The sequence below is a fragment of the Amblyomma mixtum genome, chromosome 3, assembly GCF_055824585.1.
Source record: "Amblyomma mixtum isolate Tamu chromosome 3, ASM5582458v1, whole genome shotgun sequence".
NCBI lineage: Eukaryota > Metazoa > Arthropoda > Arachnida > Ixodida > Ixodidae > Amblyomma > Amblyomma mixtum.
The window spans coordinates 38,832,241-38,859,640 of record NC_143014.1 but is presented as its reverse complement, the minus strand read 5'-3'; the positions used below and the strand labels follow the sequence as shown (position 1 = coordinate 38,859,640).

Genomic DNA, 27,400 nt, shown 5'->3' with positions numbered 1-27,400 from the left:
ATGTCATCGTCCTGAACCTGAGTGGCGACACTGCTGGCGTTAAGTTACGGAACCATCGTCCTTTTTTTTTCGGAGTCTTTGTATTGCTGGCATTTTTTTTGCACTCCCACTCTTCTCTGCGTTTCGTTGCAGCCCCCTTCCGTCGCCTTTTGCCTTTCAGCTTTCGCAACACAAGACTCGAGCGCCATCTAACGAGCTTAGGACGAAACGACAGAAACCGCGTGTGCAAACCGAGCATTGATTTTTTTCCTCTAGGCACCTGTGCCGCTGGCGCTGAGGGAGTCGTAGCGGCGCCCAGCGCAAACCGGCTCGAAGGTGCGCCTCGCAGATCGTGCTTGCCGGCACCCACAGAGGGCGCCCGCTGCGTCCCAGGCGCTTTTGAGGCCGTAACCAGCGCGCTTTACTGTCGTTTGGTGAGGCGACGGCTTCGGGACACTTTCGTTCGCACAACGCCGCGAAGGGCTTTTTAGGCGAACGGCTCCGTGTTTTTATTGGCTTGCTTCGCGCAGCAGTCCCGGCGACTGTGAGCCAGCGCTGAAGGTGAGCGATGGCCCATAAAAGCCCGGTGGAGCGGCGCCCCAGCCGGGGCTCAGCTCCCCGTTTCTGCATTAAGGAGCTAGGTGGCCCAAGACCGAGTTTGCCATCGCCACAAGTTTTCTTTCTTTCTTCCCTTCGCTCTCTTTCTTTGCAGTTTCCATCCCTATTTCCCTCGGGCTAGGCTTAGAGAACGTTCATGTTCTTCTCTCAGCTTTTAAGGCGCATTCACCTGAAGACCACCTGATTGATCTTTTTTCTTTTAAGAGGTACTGCAGACATTACACCCCAAAATTAGCCTATCCGCTCCCACTGACGGAAATGAAGATTCTCGGCCACTGGCCGCGGCGATCGTCGGTGGTGAAGGCCTCCGAGGCACTGCTCCGCTTCTTGCGAACTTCTGGCCTGCAAGATAGGCTGTGACTTTAACGAAAGCTGACTTTTCATAGTGACTTTGATTTTCTGCTACTCTCTTTTTTCTTTCATTTTTTTTTATCCCCTCACTCATTTCCCCCCGTGTAGGGTAGCAAATCGATTATTCTTTCCGTTAACCTCCCTGCCTTTCCTCTTCTTCCTCCTCCTCCTCAAAATTAGCCTCGTTGCGGAGAGGGAGACTGAAAGCGTGCCTATTTAATGAGCAACATATTATAGTTGGTGTGTGAAAAGCGCTGACACTTTGGGGAGAGGATTTGGGAGAGAAGGGCAGTAGGAAAAGGGCTCAGACATTTTTAAATAAAAGAAAAAATATGCAGTCATTGAATTGGGCAGATTGCACATCGATGGGGGAATGTAAGAAGGTTTTAAAGTTAGTGAAAATGACCTATGTCTGCCAGATCGGCAGATCAGCACCTCTATTTTTTCAATGCTAGCCGGACACGGCTGACCTGACTATTCAATTGAATTCCTCTGCATTCGTCCTTTCCTGCTCTTCCCGGTCGGCCAAATTTCGCACCAGCTCTAGGGCTGTGAAGAAGAGTTCTCTTTTGGTGGCGTCCTTCGACGGAACACGGATGAAGTGAAGGAGCCGCAAGCAGCCGCATGTAGCTTCTGAGAGCGGTACAATCAGCCGATCCTAGTCACTCGAGTAACTTCAGACACTCCACCTGGCTAGCGCCGCGTCACGGAAACTAACTGAACTTAGGCGTCGGAAAGCTCCTATTGAGAAGCGAACGATGCGGCTGGCATTGAAAAAATAAAGGAGGCGCTGTGTAGAGAAATGTTGCAGCGCAGGATGAATACATAGCAAGGGGGAACAATAAAGTTTCAAAGTTGATCAGTCAGTCCAACGCGGAAATATACCTCGCTGCTGCCGCTTGACAAAATTGTTTGTGATGCGACTCGGTTATTTGTGCGATTGTCGATTAGCCATTAGTTTTCTACGCTTCTCAGCAGTATATGTTAAGTACCTCACTGTTGCCGCATTATCATGCGTATAGACTGAAGCTTTTGTGGATTGCCTCGGCTTGATATGACAGCGTGCTGTTCGACGCTTACCTTTATCTCAAGGTGCACACACACGTCCCAAGCCAGTTCACAAACATGCTCAGCCTCCGCAGTGACAGACGTTCACAATTGCAGATCTTCGGTGCATGTAAGCCACCACCGCGGTTGCCAATGGCCACTGCGGCTCTAATAAAGATACCGTTAAAGACTCAAACTTCTGCCGTCTATGCGGCCTCCCTTAGAAAAACATTTTCAAACCGAGTAGCGGGCGTCAGCGGGAACTGTTCCATGTCCATCTGTGCAAACTCTTGCTGTGGACACAGAGGCCTCGAGCAATTGATGGTACATGTTTGGATCCCACGGCGCAATAGGCTTATTGCGACCAATGAGCGGATGCTTATCAGCTAAATAGCCGTTCATATAGGCGGTTTCTTAATATTTTAAGATCAATTTGTGTGTTTTTGTTTTAAGCCGGAAATAAGCACGATGAATTTACAAGAATTAAAAAAAAAGCCCTTTAGTGATACTGCAAGGCAGGCTCACAGAGCGCAGCGCCTTGCACTGTTAGGACGTGGCCACTGCCTACCGTATAACGAAATCAAGGCCTATTTGTTGATCAGCGAAACGTCTTCGCGAGTACACGCTATTCGACGGATTTTGTCGTGACGATTATCCTACAAAGATGATTTCAAAAAAAACGAAAAAAAAGCGCGCAGAAGCAAAAGGAAAGAAAGAAACACATATGGAAGAGGCCCCCCGCGAGTTCTGCCACATGTCGACGAAGTAATATCCACATAAAGCCTCGACTGTCAGTACGACTTTTAAGCTGGATATCTAAGACCTCTTTACCCGTGGTAATAACACACCGACACATCACCAAGCTCAACGCGTGGGAGACCTCGCTGACTGCGCTCGTTTAGTCGTTACTAACCACCTGCGACACTGACGCGAAGCGAGAAACCAAGGCAGTCGCAGCGAGCCGCCGTTATTAGAGCTGCTGGTAAGCAAGTAAAGGCATTCGTGGCAATGCCGAACGCATCGAAGACATGCGTATAGGCAAGCTTTAAGTACTTTTCAAAAGCCACTAAACATCGAAAACAGTCAGCATCAAATCGTATGTTTCACAATATTTTAAGAAAAAAACACGATAGGAGGAACTGTGACACCTCTACGTGCAATTCACCCCCCTCTATGCGCCTGTGTGTTTGGTGGTAGAAGGTGTTCAGAAAACACTTTAGCGAAATGTTTCTAGCCTGAGAGCTAAGGAATTGGGAAAGTTAATTGACGCGAAATAGGCCACGCAGTTAAGCCTGTTCATATCAAAACAAATTTCTGAGGCAAAGTTTAAATCCTGTTTGCTGCACTATACTAATCCCATACTTGGAAACTATGAGCGCCGCGTTACATTGAAGAGGCGCTGACGCATCGAATGAGCTATAGAGGAAATTTCTAAAATATTTTAAAAAGCAGCGCCCCTCTCCAGAGGAGGCTGCGATGCATAATCAAAAGTACGATAAAGACACAATTATTCGTTTACTTACTGACTGGGTCAAGACAGAAGTCAAGGAAAGATTTTTGTTGTGGTGGTGCGGCCTTCTTCCCAACTGCACAGGTGAGACTCTGGAAAGATGAAAAAACATATGCATCAAAACGTGTGTTTAACTTCAGTGTACTGAGAGTAGCATTCTGTGCGCCACTTGGCTTCTTTTATTCCGTGTTGCGCCCTGGTGCCAGGCAGACGAGGTGAAAAGGAGCGCAGCAGTACTGTATATATGATCAGGTCTATGCCAACGGATAATTTATACAGTTCACGCCTAGAAACAAACATTCCTGTTGAACACGTCTTGTCTAATTAGGAGACAGCTTGTTACAAGCGAAGTCCTCTGATTTCCTGCCATCACGGAGTTACCCACGACATGATGAAGTGTCGCCAGGGCTTTGGTTTGCTCTTTTTTGTAAATGGTGTGAAAAGGCACATACACTGTTTTCTGCATGAATACAACATAATTAGTGCCACTAAAACGCGAAAAAAACAATCTTCATTCCGCCACTCACATCAATATTTCATGTTCTCATTCGTCAAACTTCACGAACGCAGCTCATTAACCCGTTACCAACGTGAAAACGCCCCAAAGCACAGTAAGGGGCACCGGAAAGAGTGAGATGAAGTCGTCACACCACGATTAAGTCGTCAAGTTAGTCCTTCTAGCCGGAAGTAACGTTTACAGTGCGCATGCACAAGCGATCGCCATTGCCGCAAGTGGCGGTTCATATTCCAAGCACGCCGCGATGCCGCTCATTACGGCGGCTTCACTGGCGTGCGTATGCACCCGACGGTGCGCATGCGCGCCGTGTTGTCCCTGCCTGTGACTTTCGCACGCGTGTGTTTGCTGGTTGATTAATGCTTTTGCTTCCTTTGCAGCAGTACACGCTGGCAACGAAGAAGACGGGGAGGCCCCGAGCACAATAAACAGCGCGTGCGCTCAGCCAGCGGGGAAATCTAGCGGCGGGCTGGGCAGCGAGACACAAGCGTGACTGTCGGTGCGCGCGCGGTCGCGGCAAAGATTAACTGCCGCTCTCCCCGCGGCCGCGAAAATAATAACCACGAAGCACGGAGAATCGCGCACAAAGGCACCGGCGCGCACGTGCTATATAGTGGCCGCGTTATTAAGCAGGTCATTAACGCCGCCCATGTGAGCGAATTTCCTTTGCGCCACGCCAGCGGGGAAGGGGCGCTAGCGTTTGAGGGCTGAACAGGCAGCGGATTGAGAGAGGGAGGCTAGCACGTGGTTGACGGCGCAGTGCGCGGCTGGTTCCTGCCTTGCGTGGCTCGCCACAGCCGTTGAAGGCCGCGACCCTGACAGCACTGGGTGCGGGGAGGCGTCAGAATAAGACCGCATCGTTCGGTTATACGACCTGCTGAATCATTTCATCCCGAAGCAAGAGATGCTGGCGCGAAGTTCTAGATGGTTAGTGCCTGAATCCTACGCTTCGGACCATTTGTGTGGGGTTGAATTCGCGGGCGATACATCTAGAAGCGAAGAGCAGGACCGAAAAATAAACAAGAATTTGTTACTTCGTAGTGTCTTTTTTCTCTCTATATATACGTAAAGGTGTACCCAAAATGCACTGTTCGAGAAGTGCACAAGACTGATTCGGGATATAAAGCAAGCAGAGTTGGGCCGTCCTGAGTTTTGCCGCATAGTCATCAGAAATGTAAACGCTTCTCGCAAACGACGAAATAGAAGACCGAACGCAAATGCTGAACTGCTGGAACACCAAGCTCGAAATGTCCCGTACTAGAAAAAGAATAAACAGCACAAAAGAAACACTTGTTGGGACTGTTGTGTGCAATTAACATTACACACGTTGTGTAAAAGTTTCTTACCGAAGTGAATTTGAAGTGTTCGTTAGGGTTTTGCAGACGTTAGACTAACGAATAATACCACGACAGTGCAACTAGCACTGTTGCACAGATGCTCAAGAAAGAGGTCGTCAAGAACAAAACGAGAAATAACGTTTTTTTTTAAGCAGGAATTGGTATATGTGATTAATTTGTATACGCGATTATTTTAAAAATGGCAAGCCGGATATGCGTTAAAGACAAAGAAGCGGCGCGCACGACGTGGAACGGCTGATAACTGGCGTTATTAAGGTGGGGTGAGACGTAGCAATGGTATAATCAGAGCCACGCTAATGGAACTTGGCGCAATAAATTTACAGAGGCTGGAGTTACAAAAAAAAAGTTTTAAATGAAACAAAAGCTTTTTACGATTCATTCATTTGTATTTATACATTTTTACAGAGTTGTACTCCTTTCTCATAAACGGCCTGAAAGGCCTGCTGAAATTAGCAGCGCGGGAAGGCACATGTAAGCGTGCAAGTAAAACTATATTTTCTTGAACTTGTTCTTTGTTTTTTGAGTGAATTTATTCAATGAGAACAAAAAATTCTAGAGAATGTCGTTTCACTTCCAGGCTTATTTGTGTCTTTCTGCGCTGCTGGTTTCAGCACAGCGTTTCGGGCCGTTTATGAGAAAGAAGTAGAAGTGTGTAAAAGAAAATTAAATAAATCGTAAATGTTTTCAACTTTTTTGTTGTAAGGGGTGCTTAAGTGCATTATACGCGTTGTTTCATTAACGTAGCTTTAATTACGCCATTGCTACGGAATGTTTTATTGCCATTATTCCAAATTCTCACCCACCCTAACCCTTCACTGTGTTGAACAGCTACATATGAACTTTTTATCAGGCAGTATTAAACAAAAGTAAACAAAGCAAAAGCAAAGCAGCTCACTTAGCTTTGTAGCAAAAACAACCGACCTTGAGGCAGCATCAGCGTTTATGACGCGCGGTTTGTCAGTGAGATGTTCGCGTACTGTCAAGACGTTGACATTTGAAGTAGACACTCACTGCCCATTTTCGTGAGCATTTTCACAACGCCCCTAGGCAACAATGGCAAGCGTTATACAGACACGACAGTGAACAGACCATAGGAGCCACTCTGCGCAGTTGGGAATGCGATTCGCTCTTGCGTTTTGCATACCATTACATAACGTTTTTTGGAACTGCGCTTGTGTATCATAAACACAGCCACAATTGCGAAAAATGTTTCAGGCTGCATTCAGTATGCTCTCCTGCCGAGCGTTCGTGATTTGAGTTGCGCTCTCCACGCTGTTGTCGCCTCTCGTGGGAATTCATGCGGCAAACTGCAATTCCCGCGACACCGCGTTTACGCTCGCGCCCGTGCACGCGAAGATACATCTGTAAGCAGCTCGGTCTTCTTGTAAGCGGTGCGTAACACGAAAAAAGAACCACCACTGTTTACTGTTTGAGAAGTCAAATGCTAATTCGCTCACTACCCACATTACCCTTAAGAAGGAAGAATGAAAACGCGACACCTGACGCGGATATGCTCGTGTGAATGCATATTTCATGGAACACGCGCTCACTGCTGACAGCATGCAGAAACAAGACACTGGCCATTTCTTTCTGTATTAGGCATGTTACATCATGGAAAAGACTAAAATAAGGTGGCAACACAAAGTATGAAGACTATGGACTGAGGATACGGTTTTCACCAATGGCATCGCAGACGCCTTGAAATTTCTTTTCGAGATATACACGGTGAATAAATGGCAGCCCGAAAAGGAAGAAATTCTTTTGTCGTTATCAGGAATATATATAGTCCCGAATAGTAGTAGTAGTAGTAGTAGTAGTAGTAAAAGACTTTTATTCGACCAAAATTTATAGGCCGAGCATTTCGACCGCCTGGGCGACCAGAAGCCGCTGTTCTTCCCCTTCAGCGCCAAGCCAGTCGAGCCAGGTGGTGATGGATAGAGAGGGTGGGGGGAAGGAACCCGACTGCTGAGCAGCCGGGCAATAGAAGAGGCAATGGGCCAGGTCCGCATAGATACAGGGGCAGTTGGGACAGGAAGGGTCCGATCGATAGCGATAGAGGAAGAGGCGGGACGGGGTGATAACTGCATTCATCTGAATGTGCCGAAGAACCCGAATAAAACCGTAACAAAGGGGAAGGCTTCCCATAAAGAAGAGAAGCATACTTCTCTGATTTAGACAGCAAAAATAACTTGTAGGCTAAGCGACTTGGGCTGGAGTCAGAAGGAACCGCGAAGCAGCTGCCTAATTTTTCTGAAGGTTTCTGAGGTTCGCCATGCCTCGAGCAGCAGGTTAATGCCACGTAGCATGGCGATGGCTGAAAGGATAGCGGAGCTCGTAATAACGGTCGCGAGTACCTTCAGAGGCCCAAGTGGCGCAGCCTCGCGGAAGTCGAGTGACACGAAACACTGTCGCGCTCAAGCGAGTGAGGTGAGCCACAGCGGGTGCTCGAGCGCGTGCAGCGCATGCGCGGGACTGCTGGGCGCCGCTCACCTCGGCGCTCTTGAGCATGTCCAGGACGAAGGTCTCCACGGACATGCCGACGAGTCGGTGGGCAGAGTCGTATACGGCGCAGGGGGGCAGCGACGTGTCCACGATGTAGCCGTCTTCACCGCTGTCCAGCATGGGCGTCGACGGGGCCGCCTGGTCCTCTGCGCAAGCGTGGGGAGAGGAGTCCCTTCAGCTAAACAGGTTCACTCAGCGCGACCGCACAACCGCGCTAGTCTGAAGGCGCATCGCGTAGCTACAGTGCTGCTGTGACGAGGGTTAAGAGACGTTCAGACGCGCCAGGAATACACAGAGTGCAAGTGAACGTTTCAGTGAAGTAAAATCGCATTCATCTGCACAGTAAGAGGGCGAACAGGAACATGAAGATACTTTTGGAAAAAGCGCAAGCGAAAATAAGCGCCCTTTTGAATTCGCGCTTTTTACGTGTTCAAATCAAAATTACAGCTTTTTAGCCTATGGTATATGGTACCCGGTATACGGTATTCGGTACATGGCATGTGGTGTATTGTCACGACGGCAGTACAGCGGTCAGGAAGACACCAACCAGTCTTGGAAACGAAGCTCTTTATTTGGGCTGACTTGCGCCCGCAAAAGAACTGAATCACTCGGCGGCGGCGTAAGTAACAAACGTGCTCGTCAGTCGTCGAACTACGACTGCCCGCCGCTCGCGGCATCGCTCAATTTAAAGCCACCAAGGAAACTTCGAGATAACAGGTCAAGATCATCTACAGTAATCTAGAAAAACGTGGATGCAGCTCTTGATGGCTGTGATCAATCGAGATTAGTCTGGTCGCTTCTCGCGTCACAAACAAAAATGATAGCACCCCTTTCTTGCGGCCTTGAGCGCGAACAAACGGACACTAAAATGATACGTGGCAATATGATACATGATATACGGGGTTTAACATCCCAAAGCGACATAGCCTATGAGAGACGCCGTACTGGAAGCCTCAGGTTTAATTTCTACCCCCTGGCGTTCTTTAACCTGGACTGACATCACACATTAACAGGCGACTCGCGTTTCACCTTCGTCGAAACACGGCCGGAATCCAACCCGCGTCATCGGAGTCAGCAGTTGAGCGCCCTAATTACTGACCCACAGTGGCGGGGCCAGAAAAAATTGGCGGGGGCTTAGCTTTGGTTAAGCCTGGTAGGTTGCGAAAGCGAGCGCAGCGCCTCTAACGGAAGGAACGCGGCGCGCCGCGAGGAACGCAGTGCGTCGCGTCCACAGGTCACGCGGGGCTACCGGCCGCCGCTGCGCGACGAGCCGAGTTGGTAGCCCCTCTCTCGCTCCTGTTATGACGTCACGCTGTGACGTCACTAGGCATGACATAAATGTCACGCGTGTCTACCGGCCGCCGCTACGCGAAAGGCCGTTCATGAGCGTAGTATTGCTTTCGCAATAAGAAAGGTTTTTGTTTGAAGCTTGCTTTAAGAATAAGCTGCACTCCGTTTCCATCATTAATTTTCACTGCTGGCCACTTCCTTGCACCGGCTTGAATTTTTATGTTTAAAAGAGTAACCCATAAGTGAGCGTACAGAGGCTGATAGAGTGATATTTTGAGACCTCACGCATGCTCCCACTCACAGGCGCAACGACTCCCGAAGGCTTATATGAAAAAGTCAGGCAACATTGATGAAACGTTTATGTATTATGTGTGATCCTGGCAGATGTACGTACTATTGTAAACACTAATGCTTCATTAGTGAATCAAACATATAGGAATACAAAACGAGACCACAAGAAAATAAAACACAATACAGGAACAAAAGGGAACAAGATTAGCTGGCGAGACTGATTTAATATCAGTCACATGCCCAACAATTCTGGACAAAAGCACCTTTGAACGGGAAAAGAGTCTATGAAAGCAATTTTTGCATATATTGTAAGATTTCACTATGAAAATCATTATATCCACAGATCTCCAGTCGACAGGCTTGCATTTTTTTGTCGATTAACGTTTTTGCTATCGTCAAAAGCGTTCCCCATTGGTTTTCCATGGCAGTCTTAACTGCTCGATGGGAGCGATGTAAAAAAATTTAAAAGAAAGATTTTGCCACACATCGGAAGAATGGACCATTACCTTCAATATTTCTGTAACGGTACCTTACAATTTTCCAATATTCAAAATTTTTTGCCAAGAATGCCGGACATGAAAAGAGACCTTTAAGTCATGGCGGAAAGTTAAAGACATCATTATTTAACGAGTCTCAATCAAAATAATTTGAAGTTCATGTTCCATCCGAAGTCTTGCCATTTAAGCTGTCCTTAGGCATCAGATAAATAATAACACGTGAGCACTGACACAAAAGTAAAGAGAGAGAGAGAGAGGGAAAGGCAGGGATGTTAACCAGAAAGGATTCCGGTTGGCTACCCACTTACTTTTTTTTTTAGTGTTGGACACAAAAGTAAGTTTCCAATATAACTGCACGCTTCAACTGCTACCCACCCTAATCAAGACTAGCCTCATTATTCAGAAAAACTATCTGCTCCCCCAACCAACCCGCCGCTCCGGTTTATACGTAACTTTTTCACTTTTACTGCTGCTGCAGTAGCTCTTCAATGAGATAATTTTGAACTGCCGTCTATTTATTTAGTCCAGTCGAAGGTGGAAAATAACATGATTTGTCGATACAAGAATAGCAACCACGCGAGAGACAAAGGTACAGTCTGTCATGCGTTTTAGGAGATACTTCTTGCGCAGAAACGAAGTGCGCTACGCCTAGTAGCATGGGCGGAGACGTTTATTTTCATTTGTCTTTCTTTCCCACCACTGTATTTGGGGAGAAACGAAATTCAAAAATGACATATCATCGACCGACAATTCGCCGCTGCACAACCCAAATGATCTAGCCCGGTGTTCCTGCTAGCCACTACCTCAGCAAAGCCGCGTTTATTTAAGCCACGCTTTAAATTGAACGCTCAATTTTTCCGCATTTCTAGATATTGCAAAAAAAAAAAGAAAATGCCGTGACGAGGTTCGCGAAGCTATTGCATCGATTCGTGATTGTTCGGTGTCGTGTCAGACAAAGCAAGCGGTGTTCGCGTGCCGTTGCGATTCCTTTCGTAGGCACGGTAAAGTGAGCTGTGTTTACTCGATCACATGCGTCGACGCCAAACCACACAACAGTTGCTGCATGTTTGGGTGAGAATGTGGTGCCTGTTCAGTAGGCATGTTTGAGCAGCCAAATAGAGCTTAATAATGTGATATGGCACAGTAGCGCTACCAAAACAACCACAAACCCGAATTGCACGTAAAACGTCTGCAGAGTAGTGCCTGTCGCTGTCATCCCGACGTATGGAGATTCTATACTTTTCTTCTCTTCACGAACAAGAACGACCTAGCCTAGCAACTTGGCCGCTCCCTTGACGTCACAAAAATAGAGGATTCTTAGCACTGCCGCCGAATAAACGTACAGGCGACAGCTCTGCTGACGGGTTTAGACAAGGTGTTGATCGAAGTGCACTGTATCTGTGTTTGCACTCAGTGAGACCACAGTCTGCACTGGTGGGTTATGCTGCTTTTAAATACATGTGCCCTACGGTCACTACCTCGCCTCATGAACTCCTCCACCTCCACACAACGCTAGGTGCGACCAAGCTCGATCGCGCGAGTGCGCAGTTACCGCGCCTTTCCCCTCCACATAACCTCCTCTTTCTAGCAGCGCACAGCGCCAGCTAGACAGACCGCTCGAGTATACCTCTCGACTTTCTCACGACTACAAACAGTTAGAGAGGTAGCTCTTCTTGACATTTTCCTCAGTTTTGCACCGTTGTCGGCGCCGTCCGCTGACTACCAGCTACAACGGCGACCTTGGCAGCCTGCCAAGATGCTGCGGCGCCAGCAGTTGCACAGCACGTTTCTGTTTTTTTTTCTTTTCACCCCACAGCTAACGCTCAAGCATTCGCGTTACACACTCGAAGCAGTTCTGAGAGTTTTTTCACTTCGACTGGAGTCCTGATAAATGGCTCTTATCAGATATATGTTTGCGAAGCGCTCGGACGTGGCCATTAAGGGATAGCACCAAAGGCAATGTATTTTCGCCAAAGTTCCTTTTCTTTCGCCTTCTGCGTGTATACTCATATTTTTATGTAACGTCCAGCTAAAGATTAGCCGCCCGAGAGGGGGTCAGTGTACCTGCATTCCTTTTCCCCATTGTCATGGCTAAAACCAACCTCTCCGAGTGGTTGGCGCAGCTGCAATAGAAGTTACTCTCGGCATCATTCTTTACGAAATCCGTTGTCGTTGTAAGCTGCGAGGCATCGTTAGAGACAACAATACGGAGGAACGAGAAAAAGCGCGCAGGAATATGTCGCGTCCAGCAGGCCTAAAATCCACACGACCTTCACGTGAAAACTGGGCAGGCGAACATGAGATCCGTTCAGGCGTGAATGGCTGTGCCTCCCAATCTTGATGAAAATTGATTTTAAGAGCGCTGGCTAAACAACATAACAATTTGTTCTCCACTCTAAAATGCACACCAGTCGGGCTTCGCTTCATCGCTTCGATTTATGTAGCTTGATCCGAGCTTATTCCCGCTGACTCTTCGCGGGCATTTCCGGCGACAGCGCTGTCAACTAGCCCAATGTTTTTCCGAGGGAGTAAGCGATATCTCTGGGCGTATAGGCTCTCTAAAGCAGCCGCGGCGCGCTTGAACGCGACGCGATCGCTAAAAAAAGAGCCGACAATTTGTCAGAAGTGCTGGAGCACTTTTCCTCCTTCCAGCGCCTATTCACTGGCCTCGGTTATCTCCGGCGCTTCTCTTTCTGGCCGTTATTTGTTCGCCGCGAACAACTGTTGCGCTTCGAGCGACGTCTCCCGCCGAGAGCGGCCTTAGAGGAGCGCGCGCATCCGGAGCCCGGCTCGCATTTCGCGCGCGCGCGTCATCCATCACCGCGCGCGCGACGCCGGCGCGGAGCCCCGCGGGGGAGTGCCGACACGGCGACGCGCCCTCTCCCGCGTCGCGCGCCGGTGTTGCGTGTCGCAGGTCCGAAAGAAGTGAAGGGAAGAAAACCAACCTAGCGCGAGTCACTGGGGAGCTTTTCGTTCGTGTAGGCTGAATTCAGCGCCCCTATGATACCGCCTGCTTCCACCCTGACGGAAATTTAGAAATTCAGGACCCGCATTCACTAACGATTCTCTTCGCGAATCATTCTTAGGCTTCCTAACGCCACTGGCGAGAGCCACATTCGATATCACAACTGCCCAATGACACCCCTTCTTTTGCTTCGGATCGCAACTATGACGCCACAGATCGCGGCTACCAAAGGGAATTGGGAAAAAAGATGGAAACAAAATGTCGACTTCCAAAACTACTCGCACCTTACCGTTCCTGTGTGAGATAAATTCGCGAACGAACGAGGGTCGGTCACCGACCAATCACATTCGCTAGCAATACGATAGCCAAGGCACTGGCCAATCGCGAGAATGCTCTTATGGGAGCAGATGTGCGAATAGTTTCCTAGATATGGCCTCAGGTCATTTTCTGAGAGAGAGGAAGTGTGATGAAAAAGGTTTGGTTAGTTTTATAGCGTTTAATCTCCCAAAGCGACTCAGAAACGCCATTGTGGAGTGCTTCGGACAATTTTGACTACCTGGGGTTCTTTGACATGCACTGACATCACACAGTACACGGTCCTCTTGCGTTTTGCTTCCACCGAAATGCGACCCCGGCGGGTGCAATCGAACCAGCATCTTTCGGTTCCACAGCCGAGCACCCTCATAACTACTGAGCCACCGCGGCGGCTTTATGAGAAAAGAAGCACTCACCACGTTTAACTAAAATGGGATGCACTTTTTACTTAGCGCAGATACACTGCGGACAACGCGATACATTTCACAGTGGAGGGCGCTTTATTTATTTCGAACACCTGACGAGCATAGCAATCCCAATAGGTGCACGTTGCCGAACCGCGCTGCTCACTTAAATGCGGGAGCCTCGGAGAGTGTCAGATCTACCTCGTCTGAAGCTGGACAAGATGCCACGGTCGCTGACTGAACTCGTCGAGCTCGCGCATTGTATGACGTGTGTGTGCGAAGAGCCCACGGAATCAAAAAAAAAAAAAAAACAGGGCCGTCGAAGAGAGTCTTGCCGTTCGCCTAAGAACACCAGCTCTGTCACTTGGAACGCGCTGTTCCTCGGGGCTCGAATCTGCTGCAGTGAGACGTACTCTGGATCGCACGGTAGCAGTTTGTTTGGGAGTCTTCAAAAGAGCGTTTCATACTTCCGAGAACAAGGCATTGCTGGTGATGCACCCAGAATTTTTTATGCTGCTTGTGATGCGACTTCACGAGCTAAGGTGGGAACACCAGCAAAAGCATTGCCAAGGAAAGAAAGAAAATAGAAATCAAGTAAAGCTGAAGTGCGACATCCCAGAGTCCACATTAGGACTGATTCTGGGGTCTCCGAGAGACTTGCTTGACAAAAAAAAAAAAAAACTGGCTTAAGACTAATTAACAAAATGAAGCAGTACGAAAATGAGTGCAGAAGCGATTCCGATGCTAGACGTCAGGAGCTTGAAGGCAGCTTAGTTGCTCATATGGACTCTATAAAGGATTCCGGAAAGGCAGTTTGCACCTCATTTCTGCAAGAACAATGCCTAGACGGACTTAGGCTACGAAGGCATAAAAAGTTGTTAAGCGCCAATTATATGAGACGCAAATTTTGGAGCGCCACGTGATCAGAGGAAGCACGGCAAAGTTGTACTTATACTTCGTGTACTGTGTGATGTCAGTGCACGTTAAAGAACCCCAGGTGGTCGAAATTTCCGGAGCCCTCCACTACGGCGTCTCTCATAGCCTTAGTCGCTTTGGGACGTTAAACCCCATAAACTAACCAACCAACTTCGCTTAAACGTCACCTACAAAAAATCACGATGCCGAAACGCAGGTCGTCTCTGTATGCGACGTCGCTGAGGACACTGAGCATGCTTCTTCCATGTGCCGTCTCTTTCATCCGTGTCGAGATTCCTTCAAAAAGTGCATTAGGATTGCGTCGCCATTCCCGAGCCTAAACAAGACATATCGGTCAGACATATTTTGAGGGCCGTCACGCTGTGCCGTGCCATAGTCTCGTCCGTCCTCTCTTAGCGACACTGCTCTCGATCGAAATCGAAAAACAGCCCTTGTCGTGTTTTTGATTGCGCACGTGTGTTTGCGCCCCTCTCATAAAAACCTCACGTTCCGCTCTTACCACCGGGAACAGCAGCAAAGTCATCAGCAAGGTTGACATTTCCACTCACCGCTAAGGCAGCTCACTTTCTCTTCCTGTCGACAGAACGGTAGGTGCAAAAATCATTGTTTTTTTTTTTTGAGAGCCATGATAAAATGCTGCATCCCCTACACCTCCCACACCCGCACAAATATAGGGCTTTCAAACAGCGGAACGAAACCACTTAACAATCGATGTACGTAAATAAGGGACGACAAAAAGTGCAGCAGCGTTGTTCAAAGAGAACCCGGCAGGTGTAGACTAAGGAAGAAAGAGGGCTCTGCCCACGTTGCGCATCAGAATATTTGTCAGGGGGCTCCCCTTGAATACTTTGTCTTAAAGAGCTCCCCAGCAAATGCACATATGCACAGTACCAGGCATTCCAGAAAAGAATGCGTTGTTGCGATTAGGGCTTTAACGTGTGCAAAAAAAAAAAAAACACAGGGCGGTTGCCGCATGTGACGCGATTTAGGTGATAGCAGATAGAACAAATGTGTTTTTCCCGAATTTTCTAGCAAAGGTAGTCGTTGCTCCTTCGGTTTTTGCTTGACTCCGTTCCCGGGTCACACGCTCCTCAATATTCGCGCCTACATCGTTGCGTCTTGCTTGCCATGCTGCAGAGTCTTGCCGCCGAACCTGACGAAGAGAAAGATGAAGACGCTAGCCCACGCATAGCGCCGACCAATAGGCAGCGCGTGTGCCCTTCGCCACCTCCCTCTCCCCACGCGCACATTCCCTCGCACTTTCCCTCTCTCTGCGGACGCAGCACAGCGACCACGCCGCAATCTCAGGAGACGAGGCACTGACAGCTGTCGCTGTAAAACAACGCGAGTGGCCAGAGGGAGGGAAGCCGCAGTCACGAAGCTATTCGCGCGTGTGAGCTCGGTTCGTTAGCAACAGCTGCGTTGACTGCCGTCCCACTGACTATTCTCGTTAGCCGGCGCCCGGTCGCGAGCATAGAACTAATCCTTCGAAGTAAACACGCTTGTGAATCCAAGTTTACAAAGTAGGTCATAGTACATTTGCAGAAGGTACATTCTTAAAATTCTACGCTCCACGTTTTCGCAGGCCGCCAAAACTCAACGCGACGAAGACCGTTTCAATCAGCGACCTAAACCGAAACACTTTAAGAGCTCTGTTCGCACTGGTGCACAGTAGCGGTATGCACCAAATCCCAGAAGACAGGAAGTTCACAGGGCAGAAACGGCGAACAAACTATCATGACTGGTGACGCCCGTTTCTTGCGAAAATAAATAACCGGAATGATTTAGGACCATTCTTGAACTCGAAATGCACCAAAAAGATCAATGTGACTGACAGTAAAACCAGAGCCAGTGCTAAAGGTGGCTGCCGGATATTACCAATCAGGTGCTTTTCGCACTCACTGAGAAACGCACATCCCACGAAGCAGGAAGATGGAACAGGAAGTATCGGCTCCTGAACGCCGCGAAAACGCAACACTGACACGCCTGTGCTGATCAATGTGCTGGTGCCGCACCGCACAAATGTATGGTCTTCTGAGTAATTCTAGTTTAATATTACATAAGAACTTTCGCTATCCTAGCTTTTGGCATAGTGGAAGTGCGTGATATGCGAACACAACAACTCACTTGTTCGCCGAATGAGCCAATATTTTTTCCAGGTCCCAGATTTCTCGCAAGGGGTCTGGTTTCACATTTGCTACTGCTTTGCATGGTATACAAAGAATACAACGACGTTCAACATTTTCTTAGTTTTGTTAGCCAATGTGCCCGAGGGTGCACATTGTTTTTGTTTACTTTAACGTGTTTGGCGTCGACTTCTTGCACTTCGCTGTTTTCATTGACGTTTTCGTTCGCAGGTTTCAGCGTTTACAGCAAACGCCTAGTTTTTCGCGAGCTCAGTGTCTGGCGAACTCGGGCAAACTCGTAAGATCGGAATATTGTGCGAGTGGAAAATCTCCCGAGGCAGAGGTGATAGGCCATTAAGTGCTGCTTTTGCCCAAATTCATCGCGGGACTAATTTTCCGCGAGATCTATGTGACTCGCGAAGAACGCGAAAATTGGTTGCTCGCGAAAATTCAGTCGTCTACAGTATTTCACTACGCTGTTCGTCTTTCAATGACAAGCAACTAGCATTCATATGTTTCAAGCTGCTACTGTTCGTTATAATGATGAGCAATTGGTCATGTGCTTTTGAAATTATAAAGCCAAAATAAGGAGTGAGTCTCGCCATCGGAAATGATGAAAAGTATGTCTTTTACTCACGATGCTGAAAGAAAAAAAGAAACAAGACTAATGCCACTTACAAAAAAAATAATTCATCAGAGACACTTAAAACTGATTACGTCTAGGAATGCGAAAGCATTATTGTCTCTGGGTGCACTGACAACCCCCTCCCCCCCCCCCCCCACACACACACACACACGCGCGTATGACACCACCCGGAACGCTGTAAGACGCAACGGTTGCATCACAATTTTTATACGAAAATTGGTTTCGATGAAAGCAAATGGCGCAGTAAATCTCTCACATCTCGGTGGACACCTAAGCCACGCCTTAAGGGGAGGGATAAAGAGTCTGGGAAAATATACAAACGAAGATGCGTATGTCGTCGGTTCGAATCCCTGTCGCAAGCTAGCTTCCAACTGATTAGCACATGTAAGCTATATTCAACGAGAAATCGTATGACCCCAGCCTGAACGCTGTACGACAAATTGTTGCGACACAATTTTGGTAGGAATGCTGTCGGGAAAACTGGCGCCACATTCAGGTGAGCCAGTGGGGACTATATACGATAAAAGAAGGACATGTATGAGATTGTCTGAAATGGCGGTGCTCGGTTTCCTGTGAGCTTCATACGGCCGCCTGATGACTTGACCCCATTTTTCTTGCCATCGCAGATATTGTCTGTACCATCTGCAAGTACGCAGACACACATACACACGCTGCCAGCTTTTCTCGTAATGGGAACAGTAATGATTTCGTATTGAAATTTCCCGTTAAGGTTTCACAATGCAACGTGATCAAAATCGCCTTGAACAATTTTCGAAACCTGTCTGAAAAAAACAAGCGGGCCGACATGCCTTTGAAGCGAAGCAGGGACAAGTGGCATCAAGGTCGGTCCTGCTATATTGTGCTTCGTTCCTCGGCGCACCGGCGTGGGTGATGCGATGAGCGCCGCTGCACTGCAATCAAACACTGATGAACGCAACGATACTTTGAACGCTATTCGTTGAGTCTTAGATGCGACAGCTACGGATAGCCTCCTTTTTAACGTGAACCCATTCGCCATAGCCCCTCACACCGGAACCTGGCTCATGCAATCAAATGCTCCCATCAACGTAGTGAAAGGCGCGAGGAACCCGGCGCCTTTTTAAACTTCCACACCGAGTATCTGCATCAACGTCCTCCAGGGTAATACGTAGAAAAAATACTCAACGTAACCCGTGAACCCCCACCTGTCTCACGATTATACCTCGCTTGGTCTTTCCACGAAAAATCCCGCCGCTGCAGAGCCAAAGGAAAAAAAAAGAGAAAAAGAAGAAGGCACGTATCTGCCTCCACTAACCTGTTCAACCAGGAACTGCCTGGATTCGGGAAGCCGGAAAGCACACTGATTGTGACAAGAATAAACGATGGCTGAAAAGCGAGACATTTAATGTTCCAAAGCCGACTGAAGAAAAAGGAAAGGGTTAGAATAAAAACAGCGGAGGGAGGGAAGTTGTGAGCCGAGAAGCAAGCCGGCGGCCACTTGACGGCGGCACGCGCCGAAGGTTTTTCCTTCGCTATCGCGGCCGGCGCGCACGCGGGGACGCGTAGGGAGCGATCCCGCGATCAATCAGCGTCCAGGCAGCCTGCGAGCTGGGGCCCTCGCGGCAGCAGGGCGCCCAGACGTGATGTTGCAACGGGGCACTGGATGAACAGCCGCGCCGCCCGCCCACCTCAACTTCCAGGCGTACAGCGCGCCACGTACTGCGTGTGTGTGTGTGTGCGCGCACGTGGGAAGGCTTGTCCCCATGAGCGTCGCCCGTGCGAGCAGCGCTGTCAAAGCGTCTCGTTCCCGACAGTCTGACACTGCGCAAGAATAACGGGCGGCGGACAATGCACGGGAACAATGCTTACACAACTTCCGTCATATTACGCGGCAGCTACGCTACTGAAACGAGGTCGCCGCGCGCCGTTTTATTGCGGATGCCGGAATAATCGAGCTGCCAGTTTGGCGTCTCTAAGCTGCGCTCCTATGTTGCTCCGCGACGGAGCACTTCCGAGGGGAAAACGATTCAAACGCCAGGATTTCAGAGCTGTTCGCGTTCATAATCCGTAGAGAGAGAGAGCTCTTTAATGAAAAACAGATTTTAGCCGGCGTGAATATTCGCTGACATGCTGCTCTGCGTAGGGGAGGGGATAGGGGAGTAAAGGTGGAAGAAGGGTGGTAGAAAAGAGCGCGGTCATTGAAGGGGATTGATAGCATAGCGCATGGATGTCTTCTAAAAAATTGTCGGAAACTGTGCCTCCTAGGAACGTGAACGTAAGTAGGAGGGATAAGTTTTTTTCAACCTCCGGTGAAGCCAAAAATAGAAACTATTGAGAATATCAACAAGTGTTTTCTCACATATGAAGATCAGAAGAGGAGGAATGAACATTACTTACTCAAAAAAAAAAAAAAGTGTAGCTTCGAAAAGTGCAGTGTAGGAAAAAAAAAGTGTGAACCTCTGGCCTTCGCTTCGAGCACCAAAGACGGGGGGAAGCAATGACGTAAGTTCCTCTGGAATTCCTCCAGGGTTGGGCATGCTGAATGACAGGAGAGGGGAGAGTCCTGCTGCCCCAAGTGTATTGGCCATCACTTCCGGCAGCATTTCGATGGGGGCGAAATGCCAATACGGCCTCTCTCGTAGTCCCAGTGCAGTGTCGGATCCTTAAGGCCTAGACTTACGCTCCTCCCAAAAGCAATCGGGATAGATCTGTACTGGGTAAATTAATCAATTAGATGCTCTTCAGGAAGCCTTCGGAGGAACAGACTACTGTGGTGCAATATTATTTTAGTACTTGTCACGAGATTTTATATTCTTAAGGTACGCAATCGACTCGTAAAAGTAACTACCGAGAAGACTAGAGCGGGCCCGAATGTCACACCTCCTGGCGGCACAGGGAGGAAGCCACGAGCTGCCTACAGGAATTATCGCGGTGCCGACGCGGAAGTGATTGAGAAACAAAAAAAAAAAACAGACTTGAAGGGAAAACAGCATCAGGTAAAGAAACGTCAAGATACGGAAAACCAAGCTCTGAGCCAGTAGACACACAAGCGAAACCATCTGGCGCACGCGCTTTCCGCTAATGAGTGAATCTCACAATGTGCGCAACACACACGTACCGGGCCGTCTCCTTCCTCGAAGGAAACAAAAAGGAGGCTCTCCCGCGAGCCTTCCAAGTGAAGCCGTCCGTGTTCCCTACCGGTGCCACTAACGCGGCTAGACTCGCCCTGTCGATACTCGTTTCCAGCGAACGGCCGCGCAGCTTCGCCAAACGAGGAAGAAGAGAGGAACAGCCCGACTGATCTGCCCCTCCCGCTCGATGCTCTTCCTCGGCCAGCGGCTGGCGCTTGCGGCTCGCGCAGCCCGCTCGCGTCCACGAGGCAACAAGCAAAGACGCCAGGCTGTTGGCTCTGCGGCAGAGAATGCGAGCCAAAACAGACTCTGCGTCCTCCTCCCCGTTCCCACTTGCTTCTCTCTCCCCGCTCATTCCTTCCAAGAAGCGACGAGAGAAAAGCTAGGGCAAAAAGTCTGCGTAGGGCCTGGCCAACGTCTTTCTTTCTTTCTTTTCTCTCCGGCAACAGCAGTGCCCGAATGACCAACGATCGAGAGTTACGTACGCGGCCGACGGCAAAGCTTCCGAGACTGCTTTTCCCTCCGGCGGTCGGATACTGCGCAGCCTGTCGGCCCTTTTGTCTTTAACCTTTCTCCCAGAGAAAAGCCTGGAGCTTGGAGCGCAGGAAAGCCGCCGTAAGTCTGGCGCTTTTTAAACATAACTTTTCCTTTCTTTTACCGCTGCGAAATGAATTGCGACTTTATGGACTGTTTCGACTGCGTGAAGTCGCTTTTTTTTTTTTTTTCAGCGCTGTAAAGCAGGGTCGTCTCCTTCGATCCCTCCGCCCCCTCTACCTCGCTCTTTCGGCTCTGCAAAATATTTATCGGTGCGTTCCTCGTCTTTCTTCGTTTCTTGTAACTCAGCCGATACAAACAGCCTGGGCGGAAACGTTGCGGCGTGAAATGCATCGCTCTTCCTCTCTTTCATTTCTTTTTTTACTCCTCTTCGCTATACTTGGTTCAACAGCGAATGTCACAGAGCTTATCGTTAATCGGTCTGGAAGTGCACTACGAGAGCTAAAAAATTCAGCGCCAGAAGAAAACAGCACACAGACACAAAGTCGAAAAGGTTACAATCCTTCAACTGATAAAAGAAAGCTGAAGGCGCGTCTTTTTTTCTCACATTTTGCAGCACCCAGATTGCTCACCTTTGCTCTTCGACCCTCTTGCGGTCCCCCCGCACCCCACCTTTTTCGTAAAGCTTCAAAATCTCATCTATTTCTCTTCTGGACGAGAAAATGAGCAGGTACTGAAGGACTGGGAATGGCTATACCTACAGGCTTGTCCAGTCCCGCGACCTTGTCACTGCTGCAAAGCCTTTTCCAAGTCCAGATGTCTTTGGTGCCTACGTCATGGAGTGTTTTATGGCGCTTATGCAATGCGACGCTGCAAAAACTGTCAAAGGCTAAAATTTGAATTGGTTAAAAACATTTTCTTGCGGTAGCCGTCAGGAATTGCCTTTATTCCCGCACGAAAAAAAATTCGGCGGACATTTAAGCTCTTCTTTAAGAACATGATGCGATAGCGTTAATGGGCTCCTTCAGCCGCCTGGGGCCATCTTCGCATATCACTTCGCAGACACAAGCACTGTTCTTTATTTTATCTTTTTAACTTTGTTTATTATGTTTATTTTTGCCACAAGACACCAAAGGCTTCCCTTTAATCAAGTCGAACGAATATTTCTCAGCGGTCGAGCGGTAGCGCGCCCGGCTCACGAAGTAATGGGCAGCGGCTCGAGTCCCGGCTCGATCGCTGTTCTTTTCAGAATAATTGCTTTCCTTTCTACAGGGGCACTACGTAATGGTTGTGGAATGACGTCACGACCCTGTAGAGAAATGAGGAATTGTGTAGTGACGTCATCACTTTTGTACTGTGGATCGTTGGGGGGTATTTGCATTACCCGCGCTAAGTCATGTTGTTGTGACGTCATAACCCTCTCGACCAATCACGATTTTACTGGACACGCTAACGCTAACGACTGCGGCGGTTTCTCCGCCGAACATAACATTTAAAGCTAGCTCGTTAAAATATTGCACTACTCGACGTTAGGTATGACGGACTGGCGCTGCTTTTGATGTACTTTTTCTAGAGCAACACTAAGCTGCTAACAGACTTAGCAACAACTTTGGGATCATGCAGGGCCGTACCGTATTTGAGAAATGTAATCAAGGGATGGGGTTTGTTGCTCAGCCTAAATCTGTGCCCGGTAAGGATTTCGAAACATTTCGGTCTTTCGGGTTGCCGTAAGGGCTTTGCTATACGGTTGAGAAGCAAACTCCTTTGCCCGAATACCGTTGGCAGAGACGGTACGTATTCTTGCAAAGCGGCAAAACGGGACCCTGATTGCTTTTGCAGTGCATTTTCTGTATTCATAAATGTCTATCTTTTATTTTACTGTAGAATGTGATATCGGCTGGGATGACATTATTTTAGTGCATTATCATGCTGTCGGCTCTTCGCCACTAGCTGAAGGAATGCTACACGACTGTTATATTACAAATCTGCTCATCCGCCGTGCGATATAGATGAAATATAATCGAACAAAAGGAACCGTCATATCGTACCTGTGCGTTTTGTTGTTTATTTTATTAATCCCTGGGGCCACTGTAGCGCGAAATGCATGAATTTACTTTTCTGTATTAATGCCTTTGAGTCGTGATGTAGCTACAGGAAGCTTTGGTTTGGTTTTGTTTGGTTTGCTTTGCTTTATGAGGTTAAACGTCCCAAAGGGGCTCAGGCTATGAGGGACGCCGTAGTAGAGGGCTCCGGATAATTTTGACCACCTGGGATTTTTTAACGTGCAGTGTCATCGCGCAGTACACGGTCTTCTAGCATTTCGTCCCCATCGAAATGCGACCGCCACGGCCAGGATCGAACCCGCCTCTTTCGGGCGGGCAGCCGAGCACATCTAATGACCACTTAGTCACCGCGGCGGATAGCTACAGAAAGATTACTGCGCTATTTACTTAGAACTGTACAGTTATTTGTTACCTACCACAGTGTTAGAGGCTGGACCAAGAGCCTAAAACCAGTAAAAAGCTTTTCTGGAAAATAGATATGCACTGAAATCACTCGCGAGGAGCCATAACGATGTACGAGGCCCCAAAGTGAAAACTTGCTATTGTTCTACAAATAATTGCGCTTTCGACACTACTGGCGTTTTTATGGGCTTTATTCAGAATCAACAACGTCGCATAGCTATTTCAAACGGCCCTTTGTATTATTGTGGCAAGCTTTGAGCGCCTATGAGGCGGGGTTGCGCTTTCTTGTTGCCTCTGTTCCAACGGGGACAGCACCACAGCCACGTAGGACAAGAATGGAACTTCCTTCATTCCAGGATAAACGCCACCTTCGGCCAATGAACCACTGAAAGCATGTGCTCTGTGAATGGCGGTTCAGTTCCAAAGAAAGCTTATCGCGGAACACTGACGCTACGAAACACGTGAAATGTAGCATAGTTTGTAACGTAAACGAGGACAACACAGCCCGTTCTTTCGCATTCTATTCCCCGTTGGAAACTGCGAGTGGCTGCCGGCGTGCATCACCGTTCTCGACAATGCGTAAGCAACGCCCGCGTCGAAAAAGAGCGAAGCGCACGCTGTGTTGACACAGCACGGCTACACGACACGTTTGAGAGATTCACTTCCGCAAACTTAGCTGTGGAAATCGTATTCTCAGCGATGCCGTATACCGGTTGTCTTGTCAGAAGCAGGAGCTACTCCAGTACCCAGCGCACTTTTCCTACCAACATCCGAAACGGAGGATTATGGCATCGAACTTAGCGCATTCGTTCGATTTCGTTGGCAGCTGAGCAGCGGCGACACGCTTTTCGACGCGCTTATTTACCCCACTATGAAAGGGGCGATGAGTTGTGTGCCACTGCGTCAACATAACACTCCGCCAGGTGAATCAATAAACACAGTCGAGAATTTTTTTTTTCCTGACCCGAGAGCGAGCATAGCGAGTGAAGTGCTTCCTTCGTAAAAAGCATGCCTGAAGCAAACCTCGAGCAATTTCTCAGCGAAATCAGTACACACTTTTCATGCTGCAATGTACGAAGCGCTGTTACTATGGGAACGGGACTACGTTGGTCAAAAGCAGTGCAATGGTAACCTTCCGCTCGAACTGTCATAAATCTGCTACTCACTGCGCAGAGTTGTTGGCGGAAGCAGAAAAACGCTATGGCATCTGGGGTTTAACGTTCCAAAGAGGCCCATGGGGGGCTATGAGATACGCCGTAATAGAGGGCTCTGGATTCATTTAGACTACCTAGGGTTCTTCAACGTGCATGGACATTTTTTGGCACCGAAGTTTTTGCGTTTTGGCTCCGCTAAAATTGCAGCCGGCACGGCTAGGATTCCATCCTGCGTCCTTGGGCTCATAAGCCGAAGGCCATAAAAACTGACCCATGACGGCAGGTCGTAGCAGACCTAGGACCACAGCGGAAACTACACAAGCCTAGCGGACTAGACGGCCTGGCAAATGCGCGAATATTCCTTCGATACTCGTACCGCGAGATATCATATGGCAAATATTAAGCACAGCGTGCCACGAATGGACGCAAGCGCTAGATATGATGGCGTTTTTGTTCTTTTATGGCCCAGTAGGTCCTTACGTACTTTGTCACGGCCGTTGCTATTACGTATGTATAGGGAGCAGACCTCAGCTTGCTCTTTATTTTTCTTGTGGCTCTTTTTTTTTTTGTATTCGGATAGCCAGCAACACTTTTGCAAAGTCTAAAGTAAAGGCGCCAAAAACCACACACACACACACAAGACAAGAGAACGGGACAAAGCTACTGCCCCAAAGTGCTCGCGGAAAGAAAGAGAAGCGAGACATATGAACAAGTGCGCTTGTACTCTGCCGGCCCTCTTCTAGCTTAGTTGGGTTTCGCACTTCTTCAGAGGTGGTTATCCTACCAATGCGCCGAGTACTAAGTGCCCCACCAAATTGCTCCGCGTTTGTTTACTCGTGTTTTTTTTTCTGTCTTTACCGTCCCCATTTAAATGACACAGGCGCAAGTATTTTTGATCCGTCACAGTAGGTCGCGCCTAGTGTCCTTCGTTTTAACAAGAGCGAGGTGCTTAAGTGGCCTAACCGCTTATGACAGAAGCCAGGATCAGATAAAACGGCACTCGCTTGCCAGATTTCTTCCTTGATCGGCCTCCCCTTTATAAACACCTAAGTAATAAGAAATAAGCTTCAGACAAGGAAGCCAGCAAAACGGTGGCATTTGCATGGAGTGTAAGTTACAGAGCGAAGAGTGCGTCGATGCGCATAACTTTTTCAAAAAGCGCTGTCGCTAAACTGACACTGCGTCAGAGCTTCTTCCAATCACTAACTGCAAAGCGGGACTTCTGCAGCACGCTTAGTTATCCTTTCGCATAGAAAATTTAAAGGTAGGCGCGCGCAGCGGCGCGTAGCAACGACTTTCCTGACACATTTTGGCTCTTTGGAATGACAGAGCGAGTGCAGAGACACACTGAAAGAATGCACTGCATTGGCGACGCACATACTCTTGTCTAGACGAAAGAGAGAAAACTGAAGGGCAAGAAAAGAAAGGAAAACTACAACGAGTAGCGTCAACACAGCAGCACTAGCTGTTGCAACATTCGACACTAACCGAGCGCTCAACTTGTGCGAAACAGCACCGCCTGTAAGCGCAAGGAGATAGCGGGCAGAAGGCTTTGCAGGAAAAAAAATATAGAAGTAGCGAATCAGCGCTAGCTTAAAAAATAATGAGCGTGGATAAAACTCGCAATTTCTCTATTTTACTCAGCTCCTTTTTTTTTTTCGAAAATTTTAGTTCCGCAGTTATTAACAGCCCGTAAGGAGAAGTGCAGGGGGTGTGTCTTCCCGTACGCACGAAGAATCCCATCCGGCAAGTCCATCTAATTCCGCGAACTAATTAACGGTATACAGGCCAGCCACGTGCTCATTGCGCTTAACTTGAACGTTTGAAGAAATCCATTGTCTTGCTTTCTCACTCACCTGTGTTTAATTTCCGTCTGCCTCAGCGCTCCAATCGCTCCCTGGCTGAACGCAGGACTGCTGTTTCCACCTAAGCAACACTATTCATATCAATATATCTCTACTCTATATGCTGTCCGAGAGAAGAAAAAAAAATGCCTTCTGCAAGTTTCAAGAAAACACTCCGCGTGCGATCGTACCTGCAGAGCCGCAGTGGAAATCTTCAGCAGAACACGGCTCGAACCAAGGACAAGCAGGAATAATGACGGCGAAGTGTTGCGAAGGAAAAAACAAACTGATCCGGATTAAAGTTGAGCCCGACGAAAAAGAGTAAAAAAACGTAGATGGCAATCAAAGGAAACAAAACGCACCAAAGGAAATAGCAGCGCAACAGCATGTGCGGCAGCAGGAGTGGCACGATTCTTTTCGGTTCGTATTCGTTCGGCGGATTTATTTAAAAAGTCCCAAGAAACAGCGTTGGGGCGAGAAAACTTGGAAAAATGGCAGCTAATTAACAAGGTACCCGTCCAACAAACTAGTGCAACTTTGAAAACGGAACCGAAGAAAGCAAATCCACACTTAAAATCCCTACCCCACCACGGCTGCATAACATCGAGCTACACAAATCTCTCTTTTTTTTTATTTCTATATTGCACACGCACACGCTTTAAACTCATGTACCCATTCAGTGCTCACTCCTGTTCCTGGTACGGGCCGGGACACCTGTGAGACGAGTTGCTGCGCGAAGAGTGCTCCGTATACAAGACGACGATCCCCACCTCGTGCGTCCATTTCAGCGATTGCTCCCGGAGACGAAGGGCGAGACTCTTTTCAGTGAAAAAATCCGCACGGCCAGACAGAAACCAGGCTCGTCGTCGTCGCCAGTGCGCGCGGGTGCATAAAGCCGCTCCGGGGACGGCGCCTCATCATCGGCCGCAATATGAAAGCCTGCCGGCGTGTCTCTGCGGACATAAATGAAACGCCGGCCGGCC

The 27,400-nt window shown here is 48.5% G+C and overlaps 1 protein-coding gene across 1 annotated transcript in view; it reads right to left on the bottom strand.

Moving 5' to 3' along the window:
- Positions 1–27,400, bottom strand: part of LOC149349731 (uncharacterized) — a 555,241-nt gene that overhangs the window by 179,207 nt on the left and 348,634 nt on the right. Inside the window, exons 10-11 of the mRNA XM_089578770.1 lie at positions 7,868–8,025; positions 3,519–3,597 (exon numbers count right to left, since the gene is read on the bottom strand). Of these exons, the coding sequence (XP_089434896.1) occupies positions 3,519–3,597; positions 7,868–8,025 (237 nt within the window). The remainder of the gene's footprint in view (positions 1–3,518; positions 3,598–7,867; positions 8,026–27,400) is intronic.